General features: G+C 33.5%; 1 protein-coding gene across 1 annotated transcript; it reads right to left on the bottom strand.

Moving 5' to 3' along the window:
- On the bottom strand, positions 10,103-22,483 carry LOC18586836 (ribosome biogenesis protein bms1). The gene is made up of 18 exons (XM_018129532.1): positions 22,195-22,483; positions 21,954-22,100; positions 20,975-21,065; positions 20,750-20,868; positions 20,249-20,439; positions 19,933-20,143; positions 18,139-18,376; positions 17,623-18,047; positions 17,316-17,457; positions 16,497-16,696; positions 15,988-16,339; positions 15,575-15,669; positions 15,274-15,492; positions 13,910-14,149; positions 12,330-12,539; positions 11,693-11,962; positions 11,023-11,226; positions 10,103-10,801 (listed from the first exon to the last, which is right to left on the bottom strand). The coding sequence occupies exons 1-18, from the start codon at positions 22,333-22,335 to the stop codon at positions 10,637-10,639; spliced, it is 3,660 nt and encodes a 1,219-aa protein (XP_017985021.1). The 5' UTR covers positions 22,336-22,483; the 3' UTR covers positions 10,103-10,636.

Below are 23,422 nucleotides of genomic sequence, written 5' to 3'. Positions count from 1 at the left end.
ACGTAAAGGAAAATGTGTGATTTCTATGCTAAAATTTTTTTTAATGAGAATCTTGATTGCCTATTTATTGAATGTTTCCTTCATTTGGCTTGGTTTCTAAAATTGTTTGCTACATTGAAAATTTTAGTTGCCTATTCTTACTTGAATATTAAGTGCACAATTCTTTGGGCTTTATTGATCAAACTTGGCTATGTAACTTGATTTGATATGATACATACTATAAGTTGCAAGGAAGTAAGAATCAAATGATTGAGTATGTACTTATATTTGATCTTGAATATATTATCATTCTTATTTTGAGAAAATTATTTTATTAAGATTGATTGATTATGGAAAATTGTTTCTATAAAATTTCCTCATGATTTATGAAATTGTTTCCATACTACTTCTTTGAGAAAAAATGATTTTTTCACATAATTTTGAAACATAAAAGGTTGGATAATGTGATAGAAATATGCGCATACTTGATGACTTACACTTACATTTGTTCAAGTAGCCTAAAACAAGGAAAGTTGAGTTAAAAAAAAATTGTCCTTGCTTTCCTTATGCCTAACATAAGTCGACCATTTGAACAATCTTGATTTGCATACTACAACTTGTTTGAATAGTTCAAGATGGTTGATAATGAACTTGAAAGTTTTGACTACTTTAATTAGTACTTTTAAAGCAAAATGAGCTTATATGAAAAAAATGTTGCCATCCTTTAAGTTTAGAATGATTTATGAATTGAACAAGTTTGTTTCATAATGAAAAATACTTATGACTTGTTCTTATTGGATGTGTATACTTGCTTGTAAACTTGAATGGTCATAAGGGTATTTTTGGAACATAATTGTGAGATTTTTGCAAATGACCCTTGACATGCATAAACATGATTCATTATGCTCATTACACATTTCATAAATCATTTAGAGCATAATGAAACAAATTGAGTGACATTAAGCTCATGATTTTTCACAAAGCAAGTCTAATCTCGAATGTTTCAAGTTAAAAAGTTTACAAAGAAAGATTAAATCTTTATCAATTGATTTTCTTGCGAAATCTCTTTATTCTCTTTGATTGAATTTGATTCATTGTTTTTGATGATATAGCATGGTTGAGCAAAATTGATTTGATACATGAATTGCATAAATCCCATTTTGCTTGGCATTTCTCTCATGATTGATGAAATTGATTGAAAATGATTTCTTAAGCATGATTTTGAGTGTGATAATTTGGCATTGATGTCATTTTTCAAGCAAAGGAACAAATCTTCTTGTAATGCTTGAGGCTACAATGATTTCAATGATATAAAACTTGAAGAAGTGTGCCTTATGTTGAAAATGCTAATATAACTTGATCTTATTGCAAATGAATGCTTGAATGACCTCAAGGGCATTTTTATCCATATGCTGGAAAATTGTTGAAAATGCTAAATTTGATGCTTATTATGCTTAAACTTTGTTTAAATGCTTGTTGTACATGTTATAAGTCATAGTTACGCATTATGATGTAAATTGAGTATGTTTGAGCATATTAAAGGCATGATTCTTCAAATGAGCATTTCAACTTTTTAGCACTTGTGAACAATGAGTAATAAAAGCTAAAATTTGAGTTCACATGTTTTTCTTGAAGAATCTTTGATCATACATGTCTAGAATGATGTTTTAACATGGTTAAAATGAAATTCTAAATTGTTCTCACACTAATCCATGTTTTGAGATAATTATACCTTAGAACATTGCATGTTTTGCACCTTTTTCTGGCTTTTCAATATGTAAGAATCAAGCATAATTGACTTCTTAGCATAGCTAGTTGACTATTGTAGAAGAAAATGCAAACAATGTTGCTAGAATGATAAAAAGTGGACCCAAGGGATATGTAGTGGACTTTTGAGTGCTCTCAATCCAAAATGGACAGGTTTTGAGTTCCAAAATGTCTTTTTACTTTACTTCTTGTCCATTACAATATTTTCTTCTCTAAATTTCCTCTTCAAAGATGATTCTTGACTCTTAAAAACATGCATTATGAATACTTGCATGATCATTTGGTGCAAGTACATGTTCTTAAAATTGCAAAACTTGCTGAAAAATGGGAAATCCTTTTTGATGACATAAATCTATCTATTCCCAAGCATGACACTCATATTCATTCCATAAATTCTTATGTATTTACAACGACAAAATACAAATATGAGAAATTGTCCATCAATGCTTGAATTTATTAATCCGATTGGATTTTCATGTGCATATATAGAAAATATCTTCTCATGAAAATTGAAATGTTCAAATGCTAATCTAGGAACAATTCTTGAAATATAATTTACGTTTGTGCTTAAATGATTGTTTCAAAATTGATTTCTTGATTATGCATACTTATTCGATTAAGATGAACTCATTGAACTTAATGAAAATATTCTTGGTTCATCTACTATATTGGTCAAGACACATGCTTATATGATTTTTCTTTATGCTTGACCTTAAGGTTTGAAGTCTAAAACTTGACTTGAGCTATGCATTTGAATATGAATTTAATTGTCAAGTTTGATCATGGCATATATTGTGAGTTGAAATAGTTGAAATTTATTTTGAATATGCATTTAAATGTTAACTATGTCTTCATTGAGCCTTAACGTTTACATGATCTAAAGATTTTGTGTGCATCCAACTTTAGCTTATAGGTCACCATAAACAACTTGACATGTCAAATAAAATATGGCCTATAGCTTTAGTTAGCAATGAATGCCTAATGTGCTTTGATTAAATATCTCTTTCTTGAATCTTGATAATTGGTATTCATTGATGATTGAATGTTCACTTTGAATACATTCATGAGTTGAGTGCTTTGCTTTCAATATTCTTGTCACGACCCAAATTTCGGGCCATGACCGGTGCATGGGCTCAATGGATGTAGTCCACTAAGCCTAAGCAAGCCTATTAATATGACCTGTTCACCATTCCATCAAAATTGCTAAGTCACATTTTTTAACTTGAATCAAAATAATACAAAGCATTGCCAACTCATAGTGGCATACAAATCAAATGTATATATATTGTATAAACATATAATTTAATAATTTACATCACTTGTACATGTTTACAACAAAATGACTCCGGGTTTCTAGCGGAGTGACCACAGTGAAGGTGTAGCTACTGAATGCCATTGATACCTACCAAAGGTACGAATCTACAAAGAAACCTTGACCTAGCTACCAGCTGCCTCTTGATCTAAAAACACGAAGTTGAAAACGGTGAGTATAAACTTAGTGAGTGAACAAAAAGGGAACAAGCATACCATAAGGAATGTTTAACGAAATCATAATGCATTCATTTTTTTCAAAACAATGCAATTTGTTTTAATTCTTATTAAAACCCCTCATGTAAATCCCACATGAGTAAATCATTTTATGAAAAAGGTCCATGCTCAACATAGGATTTGAAGAGTGAAAACTTTAATAGCATATATACGAATCAGGTCAAATAAAAGACAGGTCCTCGCTGCAGAGAATGAATTTTTGCTGCAGCGACACTTGACTTAAATTATCAACTAGCCGAGGGTTTCTTAACTGGCCGAGGGTTTCTCACCAAACCTCCTCATTTTAAACTTAATTCATTTATTCCTTAATGTTGGAAGTCCATGCTCAACTATGGTACCAAAGAAATGGAAATAGGATAGCAACCAAACCAAATGAGGAGCAAAATAGAAAGTTTTTCGCTGCAGCGAGAATGAATCTCGCTACAACGAAATTTTGGTCACAAAACATAAAGTTTCTCGCTGCAGCGAGATTTTCGACCAGCCTTACCCCTCTAACCCGAGAGTTTCTCTTTGCAAAGAGAAACAGAGCAGCATAAAAAAAATTTCCTTTCTTTCAAGAGAAAGCCATCCTGCTAAAATGACAAAAAAAACAACATGAAACACATATAAATTCCCAAAATTCAACATGTCAAATTCTCACATTTCATTACAACCATATACCATATATGTGTGTATATATATATATATAACAATCATCATACACACCCTCCCATCATCATCAGCTCATATGCATCGGCTTATGCGCACTCTCACTCGCACATAGCCGAGTCAGCAGCGGCTTATGCGCACTACCACTCGCACATAGCAGGGTCAGCATCGACTTATGCACACTCCTACTCGTACATAGCCGAGTCAATATAATTACACAACATTATTCATATATATAAATATATCAACATAATGTAGTAATACAACAATCCATAACAGCCACATGTCACACATAGAGACAATTTATCAAAGGCTTGTTCCCAAGGCACCCGTTTTTTTAAGAAAGATTGAATAAATCATTTACATTCCCAAAACTATTTTGAAATGCAAGTTCACTCACCGGTATTTGTTGAATCCTTTAGTCGACTTTAACTTCTCTAATTGTCCAAATGGGGCAATGGGGCTTCGTTGGAATCTATCATCACATTAGTATCACCACTAAGTCAAGCCACACACTTATGAATTCTAAAAGCTTGTTCTTAACTAGCTTCCATTTGCCATTAAATGGCTATCCATTTTCATTATCCTATCACTCTAAAGTGAATTAACCATCTCAACTACAAAGTATTCACAAGTCAATTCTCTAGTCATTCTCAACACTAAAATTTCAACTCTAATTTACTACTCACCTTAATAGCTTTGAAACTTTGAAACTCTTTCCAACAATTCTCCAAACTATTGTAAAGCTTCATCTTTCTCTCTCTAAAACACCTATCTAGTGAGAGAGAGTATGGAAACAAGATTTTTCAAGGGTTTTAAAGTGAGAGAATGGAAGAGCACAAGGGTTTATGAAATGCACCAAAAGCATGAAAAGTGGAGCTATTTTGAGGGAGGTTATGGAGCTTTATATCAAGCTTTCATGGAGGTTGGGAAGCAACGTGAAAGAGAAGAAGAAGAAGAAGAAAAGCTGCTAGAGAATGTAAAAGCTGCTGAAAGAAAGAGATATTTATAGCCCAAGCTTATCCACTCCACTTAAATTACCAAATTACCCCTCTACAAATTAGCTTATTCCCCTCCAATCTTTTATGAAATCTTTTACTCTTTTGACACTGGGACAAAGTCCATAATGGTCTAGAAATGCTCGGGTTCATGAAAACTTAAAAATTCTAACTTGAGGTGAAAAATGAACATTTTGCCCCTACCGTGAAAATCATCAAAATTTTTGTTTCCTTGTCATTTTACCCATATTTTCATCATTTATTTATGCCTTAGGCCTACTTAGTCCATACTATTGTTTAAAATCTTACTTTTATGGGCTTACTAAGGAAATAACGAAATTATCCCTGATCAAGGATATCGCGTGTACTTCTATCTACGAGTCTATAAAGGTCAAGGTCTCACAATTCTATAACAATTGATATCACTCATGAATCAAGAATTATTAAAAAATTGCATGTGCCTTAAACTTCAATGGTTGCATATTTTTTCAATGGGTATATGTCTATATTGAACTCATGCTTGCATTTTGATGAACAAAATTGGAATCATGATTAAGGAAGATAGCCATGTTATTTCTTGTAATCATGTTTGTGTTTACTTGATCATAACTTTCATAAAAGATTGCAATAAATGCAAAATGCTTTAGTCATGCTTCATTAATAATGATATGCCTTTTGTGAAAGTTCTCCTTGAATTGACAATTTCATATATAATTTGGAGAATACATCTTGCAATGCTTGGTTCAAAATGACTTGGATGAATAACTGCTTGAAATTGATTTGGAAGAATACTTGCTAAAAATGCTTAATGATGATATTTTTTAATTTCTCCTTGAGTTGCTATTTTTAGGGAATTTCCAAGAAATGCTTGATTAATACTGCTTGGCTTATTGATATTGAGAATAAATAATGAATGCTTGATGATGATTGATAACACTTAATGATAATTGAGAATGATGCTTGAAAGCTAATGATATCTTAGACATGCCTAGGAACTACTTTACAAATATTTCTTGAAATGTGAGTATTTGATGCATATGTTGAACATCTATTCAAATGCTCATACTTTTTTAGTTTCATGAATACTTGAGTATTAAGAAAATAGATTGAATATCCATTTGAATGCTCATTTATTCTAGGCTCATGATTTCTCTCCTAATGCTTGATTTATTGAGGATCTCTAACAATTTGTGTTGAGCTTATGATTTCTTAAGGGGGAGGCAATCATTGTCCTTGATATCATAAGGAATTAAGATCTTCAACAACAAGGTTTGGTGAGATTCCACATTTGGTGTTCTTCGCTGCCAGTAACATCTTTCTAAACACCAAAATAGATATTGTGCCTTATATTGCTTCTCCCTTAAACTTGAATGTTGAAATGCATAATCGGTATCAAGCCTTAAGTTTTCTCAATTATTGTCTAGCTTTAAAATTAGTATCAAGCTTTATAATTGTCTCTTCTCTCTTGAGCTTTAAATTGATCATATCTTTCTTAAATGTTTTGAGCCTTGAAGTTGATATGCTTAAAATGCTTAATGATAAGGGAAGTCTTTACTAGTGCTTTACTAATTGATATAATGAGCTTTAAAAAAATTCCATCTCTCATAATTGATATTGTGCTTTTACAAAGGGGGAGATTTTACTTATATCTATCAATTGGTATATTGAGCTTTAACACTCGGTATTGGAGTTCAAATATGGCTTATGTGCTTATTGAACATCTTTATGATTATCTTTCTTGAACTGCATAATTATTATGTCCACATTTCGCTTACAGGTATATATACATGTGGCTTTGTTATTGATGATTCTTTTGATGAATTAACAGTTGAATGTGCTTAATGGGTATATTTCTTAATGACTTGGTTAAAGATATTAAGTGCATATATATGATGACTTGGAGACTTTATGGTTACATATTCATGATCTTAACGCTTATATTCTTGATGGATTTTGCTAACCATTATTTCTTGAGCTTAAGTGTTTAATGCTCACTCTTCTTAACCTTTTTGATAAAACAAAAAGGGGGAGAAGGTTTATGAGCAAATTTAATTTTATGCATATGTTGAAGGGGAGATTTTAAAATCATTTCAAATCCAAATTATGCTCATAGTTTTGTCATATCAAAAAGGGGGAGATTGTTAGCTCTAACATTATTATAGTTTTGATTATAACAAAATGATCAAATTTTCTTAAGCATTATTTGAGTAATTCTTGACAATTTATTGAAATGATTTAACTCCCATACACTTGTTCTTACATTGACATAAGCTTGACTCTTGAAGTTATTGAACTATATCTATAAGCTTGTATGACTTAGGTGTATGAGTGCTTATGATTCTCATTCATTAAAGTTTGATTTAAAGATTAAAGAAAAATATTGATGCACTCATTAAGGAGGAGTTTTGAATATCTTGTTTAACGATGAAAAAAACAAGAGAGAATGAATACTAAATCAAATAGAGTTAAATAGGTCTTCATGTTTAATTTATGTGTGTGATGCTCAGTTTTGGTTTTGTTGAATATTATGTAAAGAAAAGTAGATGCATTGACTAAGGGGGAGCACCTCATTATGCATAAAGATTTGAAGCATTCATATTGAACATAGACATTGCATTCTTAATCTTGGAGTGTTTTGTGATCATCAAAAATAAGAGATAAAGAATGTTGACTCTGTATGTTTTTTATGATAGCAAAATATTCTCTTTCATTGATGTCTAATATCTCTACTTGAGTGTGCAGGACAAAAATTGTATGCCAAGAATAAATAAATCATTCATAGGCACATATCAAAAATTATATGAATAAGGGAGCTACAATTGATCAACAAAACAGAAGCCTTTTAGTTGGATAATGAAGGGTATTAGTTAGCTAAAATTCAAATTATAAGTTGGCGGGCTCAAGAGCATCAAAAGGCAGAGAAGACTTAGTCGACCAAGAACTAAGTTAGTCGACTAAGAGCCTACTGCTAGAAATCTAAACTTCAAGATAGATACAACTTAATCGACTAAGAAGGAAGTTAGTCGACTAAGTGCTTACTGCTAGAAACTAAGATCAGAAGACAAAAACGACGTAGTCGACTAAGAGCGCAGTTAGTCAACTAAGATCATTCTGCCAGAAAATTTAAATTGAGCACTAGAAGATAAAATAACGATTAGAAACGGCTATTTTCTATCTCCAACGGACAGAATTGATTTTGCAAGTATTTAAAGCCTCTCCAATAGTCAAAAACAAGAGAGAGAAGTTATCCAAAGTGATTTTGAGCTTAGAAGACCAAACACCTTCTCTTTTCACTTGTATTTCACTCTTATCCTTTGAAAAGTGTTTGAGCTTAGCTTTGTACATCTTAGATCAACTAGGTGATCAATTGTACTTCATCTTTTTTTCATTTCTTGATTACTTAGAGTGTGCAAGGCACTCTAAGGGGTTGATCAAGTTTGGATTGCTTGATTGAGTGTATAGGTTCTAACTTAACCTTGAAAAGTTAGTTGTTGGGTTTTGGTTAATCCCGTGAGAAAAATCATTGTTGTAGGTTGTGGTTGAGCTTTTGAAAAACCACTTTGGGTTTTGGTTGAGCTCATTAAAAATCATTGTGAAGGGTTGTGGTTGAGCCTTTGAAAAACCACTTTGGGTTTTAGTTGATCCCGATAAAAACTATTGTGAAAGGTTTTGGCTATGCCTGGTAAAAGCCATTGTAAAGCTTGGTGAAATCTTGTGAATTTCACCATTCTTAGTGGATTGATTAGAAAATTCTTGGTTGAACAATCAAGGTAATGGATGTAGGTCTTGGACCGAACCACTCTAAATTCTGTTATGTTATCTACTCTGTTTTTGTTCTTATTTTCATTCCTTCTTTTCACTTGCAGTTGTTCCCACTTAGAGCTAATTTTTGAAAGAGTCAAATTGTGCTATTCACCCCCCCTCTAGCACATTTACTTAGGACCAACAATATACCAACATGTACATTAATAATATACTAGCCTAGGCACACCCATCTAGGCAATCACATACACATGTATACATGCATAGTTCTCTAGCCTAGGCATATTCAACTAAGCCTACATTCATAATATAATACCAATGCAATGCATTTTCCATGCGTTATGCATCACATGCACTTAATTAACCCACTCACAATGACAAATTGGAAGTTCTCCCACTACCAAGCTTAGCTTCAGCCTCCAATCATCCTATAGCTTGCTAACGAGTCAACTTACTCTATTTCCCTTTTAGAACACATCAAAACATTATGTGACTAATTAAATCATGGCTTTCGAAAATACCAGCTTTTCTAAAAATAATTAAATCTTTAGCAATCCAACCTATAAGCTCAAATCCTTCAATAATGAGCTAAACCCATACCTAAGAAGCTAAATTGCACAATTATTTATCCCAAATCTCCTGTCAACTTTAAGGGGGCCAATCTCTCCAAGCTAGACCAAATAAAAATCTAAGTTATCAACTGTTTAAATTGAAAATCAATCAGTAGAAACGATTAATTTTACCTTTAGAAGCATTTCCCAAGCTCCAAATTTACTTCAAATAACTCCAAGTGCTTCAAAATCCATTCTTGGAAGTTAGGGTTTGGATTTTAGAGAGAGAAAGTGAAAATCATCAACCAAGCCTTTAGGAGGTAAAAACTCTTACTTCCAACACTCAAAATCCTTGGTTTTTTAAGGAATCTAATGGGTTTGAAGGATGTAAGAGTTGAGAGAAAATGGGTGGAGAATGTAGGTGCAGAGAGGAAATGATGAAAAATCGAGTTTTGAGGCTTCTAAGCCCAAATTTAGCTGAACTAGCAGCCTAGGATCAACTATGTCAAATTTGGAGTGTTACATTTGCAATGAGAGATTTTAACCCAACTCTTTTGAATAAAAAACTCATACATTTACTATTAAATCAAATGTTTGTATGCTGAAATCTAAAACCACTTAAATTGACAATAACTGTACCATAACCCGAAGCTTACGTAAATCCAAACTCAAAATTATCCGACTTGAATTCACCACTCTTCCAATTGCCCCCCAGCTTTCCTTTCATATTCAAGTTCAATTTCTTTTATTTTTTAATGAATAAAGAACATCTTATAGACGTTGAAAATTTGTAACTAAAATCATATTTTCACAAATACGCTTTCAAGTAACTTTTGGTGGAATAAATGGTAAAAACAAGAAAGAAAGATATACACTATGTTGATATGAATGTGATAAATCCCAATTCTTAAATTTCACAAGACTAGGAACTTTTTATAAGCTACTATGTGTATAGATGGTACAGACGTAGAATCGAAATGCGTGCATCCAATGATCTGCATTTTTGCAATGTTTATAACAAATCAGGGTGAAAGCAAACATCTCATCAAAATTTTTAGGGCAAAATTTGGCTAGCACATATGCAGGAACTACCTGATTTACATCAGAAATATTAGGCCTCCTACAAGCTTATGCTACTCAACTACCCACCAAGCCACCTTTTTAAGTAAGTAGCAAGATTTATCTGCAAGGAAATGATCAGGAAGGCAAAACCCAGAAGGTGCAGTCAGCAAGAACCATCCACATCAACCAGTACACACCAATGTCAACTCGTTAGAAACCACCAAGGCCATAGTTGATGTGCAGAAAACTGATTAAAGATCAAATTTAGTCTGCAAGATCCAATAGCATTATGTTCCTCAAAACATTCCTGCATAATAACAATCAGGCTTCTGCATGCCTCCGGATCTTCTTCTTTAGTTTGTCCTGCTCCCTGTATCTCTCCTGCCTTTCTTCTCTCCGGCGCTTTCTTAATAACTGCTCATCCTTTGCTCTCTGTGTCTCAAGTTCTTTCCTCTTTTGCTCCTCCTTGAGCCTTCGCTTCTTCATCTGCAAATTCGCAATAATGATGATGATACAAAACCTTTCAACATGGGAATTAACATCAGTAATAAATGCCTAATCAAGCAGGTGAGCAAACCCTTGAGAGCTCATCGACTTGTTCCTATCGCTGATGCACACCTAGCTCTACATTTACTCTGAGCAAATGACTTATTTGAAATTACAAGGGATAAAATAAGATATTTGAGCCAATATCTAGAATCACAAACCTTGTCATTCCTAATCAATTGAAGTTGCTGAACAAGAGCATGAACTTTTCGTTCATGAGGCTCCATGACAACAGCTCTTCTATCTTCAAGAAGTGGTCGTTTCCGATGAGGTATATTCTTGGGCTTTGATTCAAATGGAAGATCCGCCTGTAATGCCTTAGGAATGACCAGGGGATTGAACTTCCTTGGCTTTCTCTCAATTGGCTGTAAACACAAATATAAGCACAACAAAAACAATAAACATTAACAGATTCCAAACAAAGAGAAACCTCTTTTGGGAGGTGGCAGGAGGTGACTGAAAGACCTAAGGTCCAACATAATCACCAGTAGAGGTAGCAACAGCTGACTTTTAATGACCCACCAAACCCGTCCAAAAGCCAACCCAACTCCAGTCTATCTACTCAAAAAGCCAACATTCCCAAATCTGGCACATGAACTCCACTGCTATCTAAATGCAAAGTAAATGTAGCAAACATTCATCTGAATCTGAAAGACCCACCCAAAACCAAACCCGATACCCCAGAAATAACTAAAAAGTCAATGGAATAAATTTAATGTAATCTGAACCTGAAATGACTCAAAACCTAAAATCCCAACCTCCCAATAGCCAGCTCTAATCACCAGCGTCATATTAATAATAATAAGAAACAATTTAAAAAAAAAAAAAAACCTTGTAGAGGGAATCCTTGTTAACAGGAATAGGAAGATTGTGTTCCCTCCTCAATTCTGCTACAGTTTTCATTCCTTGCCAGGTTGTTTGACGAGGTTGCAATGAAGTAGTTAATGGATTGTAAAACTGAGGAACTTCAACTCGAGTCCATGCACGCAAAAAGACTATGTCACTCATCAAAATCCGATCCTCAAAGGTGCACCTTGCAATTCCTTCCCTAGGTTGCCCTCCCTTTTTCTTGGGCTGATTACCAATCTCTTCCTTCGCAGCCTGAGAGGATGAACACCATTAGTTTTCAGCATATTTTCTTTTTAGCAGGAGTAAGGTCTATTTGGATCGTGTTAAAGACAACAAAAAACCCTGATTTATTATGGTCTTGCCAAAGAAAGATCCTGGGAAGGATTATGATAGCGGGACATGTCTCCACATTTTACCAACTTAAAGTTAGAGTAGCCACTCTCAAATAAGACTAGTGCTGGGCTGGCTTACTTGTCTGCCCTTCACTTTCTTCATTTATTAAAAGAATCTAGCGCAAAAGGCAAGCATGTGTAATCAAAAGTAAATGCAACTAAAAGAATCTATGAGGACATAATACAAATAGTCATAAGAATATCAACTTCTACATGAACAAACATACCTTTTTCACCTGCCCACGGATCCCACTGACAGTTCGAACTGCAGCACCCTCAAACCGAGCTACTTCAAGATCTGAAGTAAACATATCCTTGATGAGGGCTGTTCTCTTGAATATTTTACAGGGGTAACCAACCAGCTTAATTTTTTTCACTATCTGTGCTGCATGGTTAAACTCAAGTACATATGCTGTTGCTATGATGCGAAATGCTGCCTGGCATGCCAAATAAAAGCAACTTGGTGAGTAGTGAAAACTATAAGATAATAAAGGAAACAAGGAGAAGAAACAGAACCCTGACAGAAACAAAGGTTTAGAATTGCCTTAAGGCTCCAACTTTACCAAGTCAACTGTGGACTGTAGTTCAGTAAAGGTCTACAATTAGGCTTATTAAAGATTGGTTTACCATCATGAAAATAACAAAAATAAAGAAATTTAAACATTACTTGAATATCAAAAAGGTTGTTTCTTAGGAAGACTAAACATCTGAAATTCCTATGCCAACAGCAGCAGAGGATTGCATCAAATTAAAAGGGCAACATTTAGGCCACAGCCAAGAATTTTATCTATGGATTTCACCTTTGAGTCGTGAACATAAACCTTGGTATCAAAGGTAAAGTTTGATGGTTAAATAATGAGTGTTCAGTTGGGATCTTATAGATGGCCTTTCTAGGGTTTAAAGGAAATGATATGGGGCTGCAATTAGATCCAAACAGAGCTGGATCTCAAATAAGAAGATTAAAATATAGTTCAAGGCTTTGCTGAAATCTTTCCAAGTACACTTGTTCTCCACTAATTGAAAGATTACATGCACATATAGAGACTTTCAGGATGTACATGTAGGGGCTTTTAGTAGTATTGATTCTAGAACTTAAAAACCTAAGATAGAAAATAAGATAAAGGTTGACTGCTAAACACCTGGAACGTTAATAAAACCTCAAAGACATTAATAAAAGTACTGATTGAAGACTCATGACTACAGCTGTAGCAATTTTGAGGAAACCTGGAATTATTAGAATTGCCTGAAACAGGAATTAAGCAGCCTATGTAAGCTCCTAAATCATGGAAACATCAAATAAAGACAACACCTTGAAATTCCCCAACTCAAATCTTATGTTTCAGGAGAAGATTAGCAATATATATTATCATTTCCAGAAAGTACAATAACACAACTAGCTCTGTTCTGACACTTTCAATTCAGCAACCAGCAGAAACATCAGGACCCTTGTTAAAAATTCACTTTCTAGTTTTACATGCCATACACAAATTAAAGGACTCTAAGGCTGCATGTAATTTAGTTAAAGAAAAATATGTAGCTATGTGTATAACTGATCTGTCAGAACCAAAAAAATAAATAAATGGTAATATAGTTTTAATTTTCAGATCCTCATACCCTCCCTTTACAAGTCCAAGTATGTCAATAACTTGAAATACTATTTTCAATATAGGAACTATGAAATTCTAACTACCATAGTGAAAAAGTTTAATCAAGATCCATACATGTTATCCCTTCATCACCCCCACCTGCTCCATAATTTTATGAGGCAAAAGCTCTTAACATGAAAAGTACAATTGAGAAAAGTCACCTGATTGTTTGATAAACTCTGAACAGCAAGCACTCCAGACTTGGGAGGGGCAAGGGGGCCCCAAAACATTGCAAGGCAATGCATATGTTCTGGAGTGTACTTGAGCATGCGATGCCTTCCATTCTGGTCCTCAATGGCATAAACTGGGGTGGTCTGGTAACGCCTCCATCCAATTGAAACAATTATTGGATCTCTAGTCTTCAGCACTTTCTTGTGCCATCTGTGCCGTTTTAGCCTTGTCTGGAAGGGGAAAAAAAGGAGCTTTTACAATACATATACTTTCTTCAACAAGACAAAATACAAAAACCATTGGAATTACAAGAGAATCTCTTAATCAGAGTGCAATGTGGATATTTCTACCAAATTGTTATTTTATAGAATCAAGAATTTATCAAGTAAATATGCACCAAGTCTTGTAGAATTCTATGATTTGACAACCTTTCAGTTCAAATCTAAGTTTTACTTATTCAATAATGTTTTAGTTTTAAAGTCTACTACCAAAAACAAATTACCAATTGTTAAGATCCAGTTTAAAACCAATTGGTAATAGGGGAGAGGCCCAACTTGAACATAATGCCACACCAAACCCTAAACAGAACCAATGTGGGATATTACCACTTAACTCCCCCTCACTTTTAAACCCCATATAAGCAACTGAAAGATATGAATTGAATACATGGACAATAATAAGGGGTCACAAACAACTTGAGCTCTAATACAACATTAAGCATTATATATAAAACCAATCGGCAATAGGTGAAAGAGTCATACATGAAAAGCCTAAACTCAATCGATGTCATAGAGTGTCAAATGCCAAGCGAAAAAAAACAGATAAAAGGAAAGAAAGAAACACAAGGTAAGTGGAAAACAGAAAAAAGGGGGAAAGCGTAAATTTACCAAATAGAAATATATATAAAATTAAAATTACCTCACTAAAAACTGAGAAATAGCTTTTAACTGATTCAGTGTTCACATTTTGGAATTCAAAAAACTTGTTTCTTTTAGATTCAGATAGTTACTGAAGTAGTAAGAACCTTTCTTCCACCAGAAGCACCAATGACTTGGCATGGCAGACAATCATGAGACTTCCACTACATACTTTAGTTTCTTGCAAATTCCATAGCAGGAACCATAACTCACAATGTTAAAGACATTTGAATTAGTGAACACATAAAGGAAGCACCTAAAGCTAGTGGAAGATATCGGCATGAGAAATGCATGCAAGATAGAACTCTAGATTCCAAAGTAAAACATCTCCCAGCAGGTAGTTGAAAACAATAAAATACCCCAATATATAACAGGAGAGCAGAAAATTATTCAGCATTGCAATGGCACAATATTAATAATCTTTAGCATATTCTAACCTGCATGTATCCCACATTTTCCTCACCAAGACCAATTCCTCCAACCAAAACAGGATGGCAGGGATCAAAATATTCAACCATCTCGAAAGGAACACCATGAACTTCCAATCTTAGATACATCCCCGTGCAGAATCCCTCAATTTCCAGCCGGGTAGCCTCATCAAGATCATTGAGTTCTGCTATATTCATTTGTTTCTGGTGTTCAATCTCTTCTTTCAACTGGAAGAACCAAGAATAATTTAATGCTTAAAACCTGATATTAGATTATATATCTGATCAAAAGAAATGCCACAAAGTCTACCTTGTCATAATAACCACTGTCATTTGCTTGACTTTGGTGAAATTTGAACCCATGTCGTGCATCAGTTTCTTCTTCTGGTGATTCAGACCCATCATCTGTAAACCTAAGTTAAGGTCACAAAAGAAACTTTAAACAGTTTCCAGCTGATGCATCCCATTTGAACAGAAACCAAAATTAAACTATTCTTATAAGGAAAGAAGAAAATCATGCTGTCTACAGAAATGCACAAGTGGAAGCAACAATCTCAGGCACAGATGAGAACATGGACAGAAATGGCCGATGAATGAAGCAAATTCAAACCGAGCCCCTCTAATTAATAGAATTTACCACCAGGGACAGGTAGGGATCAAGACAAGCAAGCATAAAATAAGAAAATAAAACACTATATTCAAAATAGTTTAACTGAAAAGGATATTGAGCATCAAATTTTGCACGGAGAGCTAGCTTTTTTAACCTCCGCTCCTCAGTTGCAGCATCATCTTTGTTCTGGATTGCACCATTACTGGAATCTTCTTTCTGATGGCTCTCGCACTTCTCACCAGTTTCTAAATCTTCAAAGTCACCATACACATCATCTTCTGCTTCAGTTTTAGCTTCTGACATTTGATTTCTGAGAGCAGCTTTAGACCAATCACCAGTGACAAAACGATCACGAACACTCCCATATACTTCTTCCTCTTTCCAGTTCTTAAGCGCTGAATAATTTGTGGATTTGGAACAGTCCTCAGTGTTGATGTTATCACTGTCTAATCCTTCTTTCAAATTCTACAGTAATACCAAAAAAATAATGAGAATAACAATGAGAGGGGTGAAAATAAGTAAAAATATGATGGTCAACGGGATGGCACACTTGAGCATCTCTAGTATGCAACACTTGAAAGATTAAAAAACAGTCATGCCACAAGTTATGTCCAGGACAGACCTTTTTCTGTTCTCCTTTTGGCTTAAAAAATTCACCATCACTCTCTTCATTCTCACTATCATCCTGCACTTCATTAATAAAAGTATTTGATGTTGATGCAGATTTTCCATATACAAGCTGCATAAGATTTATATTTTGTTTCTTAGCCGTCCTTTCCACCAACAATGCTCTCCACTTTGATATGTTTCCCATGCCATCTTCTGGAAGGACATCGTGAAAAAGGAGTTTACAATCAAAACAAAAACTAGCAAATCTTTCAAAAAAAAACAAAAACTTGCAAAAAAACAAGTCTAACATAATGATATACCCGCTTTAGAAATTACACAATTGATAGACTGTGAATCTAGAGGTGTCCATGCGCTGGGCCAGATCGAGCCAACATTCTGAAAAAGTAAGCCTGAACCTCGCCCAGCCCGTCATCTAGATAGTATTTTTTATTATTAAGATAATGAAAAAGTCTTTTATATTAATATTTTAGAATTTTTAAATATATTCTTCAATTACAATTAAACAAAAATTTATTATTTACTAATAAGTTAATCTTGGACCAAGTTGGGCACTCCCAAAAATGAAGCCCAACTCCAGCCCAAATTGGCAGGGCCTATGGGCCAAGTTGGGTAGCCTAGCCCTTGGACAACTCAGATGTTATCTACCCAAAATTCATTATATTGCTTTATATTTAACATAACTTCCTACATGCAAGCTCAGAGAATCATGGCTATCAGTGATGGATGAGTCCATATTATTTTGCAGAAGCTGCTAATAAAGTAATCACCAGCACACAAATTTAAGCTTAAATTAATAAATAATAAACAGTACCATCAGACTTCAGATCCTCGTTATCACCATCTGAAAACTCTGAACCTAAAAATGACTGGGTGTCTTCATCGCTTCCATCATCTTCACCTTCATCTTCATCATCATCATCATATTCATCATCTGCATTCTCTTCATCTACAACCTGCAATAAAGTGAATGTAAAAAACAAAAGCTTTTCCCACCAATACAGCCTTAATAACACATTGCAGAGAGGGAAAGGATATTGCTATATGACTCTTCCAGTTACACCTTGTGGAATAAAATTATGGCTCTTTCAGAACAAACAATAAGAATCAGCATTAATTACCTTGAGACTACTATGATCAATGCTGTTTCCAAAGATTGCCTTTCTCCTTTTCCTACCATTGTGAAATTCAACCTGTTCCATAACTCGACCTGGTCTCTCTAATGCATCAGCATTTTCTTCACCAAAATTGCTACCTTCGTCATCAAGATCTGAAGACTTTGAACCATCCAGATCACTGTGAGCACTTTCTTCATCAAACTGAGCAGCATCATCTTCTTCACCAGGCTGGTATTGCTCCAAAGGCTCTATATCACGAATATGCTTTGGTGATTCGTCACAATCCTTTTTGCCACCTTCAGTTTCCAACAAGCCATTAGGATTCTGACTGAATAGGGAAATTTTGCTTTTTTCTAACTTCTCATCAATTGGGTTCTTTATATTCTGCAGTGATTTCACCAAGGCCTCCCCAACATCTCGTTCCTTCCCTATAAAAACAGAAAGAAATGGGTGAGGGATTTACCCAAAATATACCTTTAACAAAAGACAGAAACTGAGAACATGAAAGAGATTTTAAACCTTTACGTAGTGTACCCCCCATTTCATCAACTTTAGAATATTGAACAAAATGGTCATTAATGTTTATGTAGACCGCATCTTTGTCATACAACAGGTCCCCAAGTCCAGACATGGGGGCATAAAAAAGTTTTTCTTTGTCACGCAATCCCTTCTTTTTTGCAGCTGATGGTAAAGGACAAGGATCAGATAGGCCTGTAACACCAGCTAAACTAAAGTCTCCAACACCAGCAATATGGACCTGATCACAAATTATATATGAAACTTAAGTACAGCAAAAATTACGATAAGTCATTTCTCATAGATTAGGATAACAATATATTACTTTAAAAGATTAAATGGAAAAGGTATTTGTTGTCAATGTTACTTTTAATGTCCTTAAAGCAGATCTACTGAAACAACCAAACGGCACAATCCATTTGCAGTCCTACCTAGTAATGACTATTTTTATACTTGTTTCAAAATGGAAACTTTACCTTTGTTTTAGTAATAATTTATAGGTAGTGGACTTTTTTTCTGGGTACATATATAGGTAGTGGGCTTTGCTACAACTACTTAATGGAGCAAACATAATGAAAGCAAGTATGTAAAACAGCCAGATTACCAGCAATGCAGAATATTTGCCTACATAATGTTTAAACAAAAATCAAACCCATCCTAAGAGCTTCATTTAGAGTGTATTTGGACAAGAAGTTTTGAAATCTTGAAAAATTTCCAAAAGAAGGCCTCTTAAAATGCATGAATTTAAAATAAATCATTTATAATTGCATTGTTTGAATAAGCATTTTTTTAAATGAAATTTGAGTGTATAAGATAAAAGAATAATGATGTTAGGGATAGGAAAACAAAAAAAGGGGAAAAAATGGCATTATGAGTGTCATCAAATTTGAAAATAAATATATAAATATTACTAATAATACGAAAAAATCAAGAAATATAATTAAAAATGAGTTTTGGTATGGTTAGAGTTAAAAGAAAAAAAAAGTTGCATTAAAAAAGAAGCATAATAAATATTGATGACCTAGTACAAAACCATGGACTTTCACAAATTCCACCGCTTGAGAAATTTGGGCCTTCAAATTCTCTCATCTAAATTCCAATCATTTTGAAAATTCCAATTTCACCAAACAAAATGACTTTATTTTGGAATTTTGAAATGCTCTCTACAAATGAAATCCCTCATCCAAACACACTCTTAGGATGCTTTTCAGAGGTTTTGAAACTTCCAATGAATTTTAAAATACTGGCATTATAAAATGCAGTATTTTAAGATTAACAACTATAAGAATCATTGTTTGAATAATTATTCACCTGAATTAAATTTCACCCCAAAGCCTAAATAAAATTTATAACACAAAATACTAGTTTGGTGACCAAGAACTGAAAGAAAATACTCATTTACACCAATTTAGTTGACATGATATATAACCCACATAAAATTGAACAAAGAAATGAGGAAAAGAGAAACACATTAGTGGACAGTAACCAACATGAGCACATAGGAAGCTCAAATTCATATCATTGACCAAAGAAATGGTCTTAGGACAACTGATTAGAAAATAAGATTCTAAAAAATCATTGAATTATTCTTGCAAAAGAAAATGGCGAAGGCTAGAGCATATGCATCATCAAGTTTGAGGTCATAACGTAGGCCATTCATGTAGGGCAAATAGATCACCAGTTACTGAAAGACTCTAGTTCTGACCTTCACAGGCAAAAGCTTTTAAATCTTTAAAGCATCCATCAACTTAAACTGCTGCATAGTAATGATTGTTATTTAAGATTCATAAGACATACCTTAGTTCCTTTTTTCAAATTACAACCCCGCAAATAACCATAAAGTGTGACATTTCTATCACATTTATTATTCATTTGCACTCTGTCAGGGGGAGTAACATCTTCAAAACGATCAACCAAGATATAAGGATGAGAAATTCTCCACGACAAAGGAGGGAACTTCATAACAGAGATAAATCTTGCAAGATTGTGAATTTCACGCTTTGGATATCTGTCAGATAAGGGGGAGAAGCAACAAATAAACTTATCAGGATGAGCTACCATGGAATTTCATCATTAAGTGTAATCAAAATAAAGTCTTAGGTAAGATGCTTACTTCCCATGAATGAGACCAGATAAATAAAACAATTTAGCGCCATCATATATTTCTGTCCAGAAACGATGCTTAAGACGCTGTTTTGTTTTCTTTAGTTTCTTTACGTCCTTAAATTTATCAAGGTGAGTAAGAACCCCCATCACCTTTGGGAAGCCATGAACTTGCAATATGTTAAGGAATTCAAATGTTTCCTACAAGATAATAAAAAGGAATTCAAATGCATTAAAAATCTCATTGATCGAAAACTTGATATGCTTAAAATGCACAGGGAGGAAAATGAACATATAGGGTGCAGATAGCATCATTAAGGAAGCAAGTTCATGATTATGACAGAATAAAACAAATGGAGGAAAAAAGGAAAAGGAGATTGTTCTTGCATGAGGATGTAAAACTAATTTTCAAAATAGGAGATTTATAGAATAATAATTTCCAGAAAAGCTGATTATCATCTTCCAAAATTTAAAAGCTGTGGGAAGCATACCAAAATTTTCAATATCTCACCATTTCAAAGCCGTAACTTCCATCTATGAGAAGCAATGCTAGATCAGCAAACTTTGCGGCATCAATCATGCCATTGATATCATTTGGACACTCAACAAACTGCAGCCGCCGTTGCTTTCCTAACATATTCAATCAATTCCACATCAGACAAGGAGCCTCAACTCCGCAACTTTTCTAAACCAGATAATAAATAGGAATAACTACTAAATTTAGGGAATCATCAACCTGATACAATGGTAATTGGTCCTCGAACCTCAGGTAAATTATGCTTTGTGTAATGCTTTACAAGAGACTTTATTACCAGAGACTTTCCAACCTGCCACCGAGTAAAACTTTCAACAATTATTAACCATAAAATCATTGGGAAAAGAAATCTAGATGGTACCAGCTAGAGTTAATTGTGCACACACACAAAAAATTCCTGACTTTGAAAACAACTGAAAAGTAGGCATCAATTGGCATTTGGAACAAATAATTTCCAAGGTTTTCTGAATTTCATTTCTAGCTTCAGGATTTCCCTGCTTGGTAACCTAAAGATCAATGATTTCAAATTCAACATTGTAAATCCACGTTTTCAGTATTATCCTTGCAAATTCCATCAAAACGGATAGAAGTTTCTGTTTTTCTCTCTCCTACTTCCCTTCCCCCCCCCCCCCCCCACTTTCTCTATCTCTCTTTCCCAAGTTTCTTCACTGTCTATACAACACATACTCAAGGATGAAAATATGTTATCCTAAATATCTAAGCTTCTTTAAAAAACAATGAAATAACTTCTAATTTAGAGTAGCAATCCCTTCTACCAGAAAGCCCAAACAAGGAAATTAGGCGTACCAGTTTTCCTCCTCAACATTTAATTTTCACACCAAAATTAAGTTGCACCTCTCCATCTCCATCTCCTTTCATATCTGTTCTCAATTTTATGTAAATAGTTCATTTTTCCAGGGTATTAGCAAAGGACTTTATGTTCTTATAACTTTCTTCTCCACTCTATGAAACAGGTAACTATTGTTCCAAAAACAAACAGAACAACCTCTATTTTAGCCTAATTCTTATAAGCACAAACCATGTTTGATATCCTAAACCACAATGAAATTCAAATATTCCTCAGCTCCAAACAACATAATTTATTTTATTTTTCCTTCGGTTCCCAACAAATTATAACAAAGAATAATAATATACCATTTATCGGAAGTAAGAAGTGTACCTGAGGGGGGCCCTGCACGACAACTACAAAGGGAGGCGGTTCGCTATAGGAACGATCGATAACAGGAAGATGAAGCCTACGCTGCTCTTTCTCTACGGCGCGTGATTGCAATCGCTTCGCTTTCGCATTGGAACGAAAAGCGAATGCCTAATTCAAAATTCAAATTTAAAAAAAATAAAATTATTAGCTAAAGGCAAAACAGCAAAGTAATAGGAAGTGAAAAGGAGAAAAGCAATGGAACCTTAGGGTTTTGCTGCCTCCGGTCAGAGTTTTGATTCTTGTTTGCGGCTTTGGCTTGGGCTTTCCTTTTAGCGGAGGCGCCCGACTGGCGAGAGCGGTGAGCCTTGTGCGACTGCTCACCGGCGCCACTATCCATAGCCATGGCAGCTTCTTCTTGGTGAATAGAAAAGGAACTAGTAACGATGTGGATGAGAAGGCAAGCCAAGCAACTCCGGCTTCTTCTTGTCTTGCTATGGGTTTAAGGTGCAAAAACCCTTTCTGGCCAATAAGGAAAAAGGTTGCAAAAACCTTTGCCAACTCTTCTTTTTGTTAGCTTTAATTATTACGAGTGCTTAAAGAGAAAAAAATATATAAATAAGATTTACAATGAACATAATGGTTAAAAAAACCCTCAACTATTTAAAAAAATTAAATAAATTTTTATTTTTTTATTATATTCAATTAAATCTTTATATTTTTACTTTAAATCAAATAAATTTTTATAATTAATAATTAATTATTATTATAAATTAAAATATCATTTGTTATTTTTTTCGACACTTAATAACATTAATGTGATAAGTTAAAATGTCACATAACCAAGTCACAATGCCACATTTGCATACTATGTCATCATTCATGATGACATGTTAGCATACCATATCATCATCTATTGTAACATGTTAACATATCACGCCAGCTTCACATGCTATAACATAACAAATGTTATGTTCACTAAATCAATCATTAATTATAAAAATTTATTTGACTTAAAATAAAAATATAAGTAGTTGATTAAATGCAATAAAAGTATAAAGAATTATTTGAATTTTGTTAAATAGTTTAGGAAATTTTTTAGATATTATGTTGTTATAATGTTATATTAGAATATAAAAAAGTATGAAAAATATATGACATAATTAATATAAATTGAATAAAATATAATTTATTAATATCATATAATATTTAAGATTATATAATTTTATATTACTTATTAGTATTATACAATTACTCATCATTTGAAATTAATTATAAATTTACTTTTAATATTAATATATAATGAATATATATTAAATAAAATATAATTTATTAATATTATACAATATTTAAAATTATCTAATTATTCATAATTTAATATTAACTATATTATTTCTTATGGATATCCGTATTCATTTAATCATATTATCTAATTAGATTAGTGTTATGTTTAAAAAGTAATATTTATGTATATTTTCTACCGTATTAATAAT

This window comes from Theobroma cacao, chromosome 10 (genome assembly GCF_000208745.1).
Source record: "Theobroma cacao cultivar B97-61/B2 chromosome 10, Criollo_cocoa_genome_V2, whole genome shotgun sequence".
NCBI lineage: Eukaryota > Viridiplantae > Streptophyta > Magnoliopsida > Malvales > Malvaceae > Theobroma > Theobroma cacao.
This window is presented reverse-complemented; position numbering and strand designations above follow the sequence as displayed.

What these genes read in the sequence shown, in the direction of transcription:
- LOC18586836 (XM_018129532.1), bottom strand. Translation starts at nt 22,335, where the DNA reads ATGGCTATGGATAGTGGCGCCGGTGAGCAGTCGCACAAGGCTCACCGC. An exon ending in GGAGGCAGCAAAACCCTAAG is followed by an intron (nt 22,101 to 22,194) that starts GTTCCATTGCTT and finishes ATTTTGAATTAG; the next exon opens with GCATTCGCTTTTCGTTCCAA. An exon ending in TCGTGCAGGGCCCCCCTCAG is followed by an intron (nt 21,066 to 21,953) that starts GTACACTTCTTA and finishes ACTCGGTGGCAG; the next exon opens with GTTGGAAAGTCTCTGGTAAT.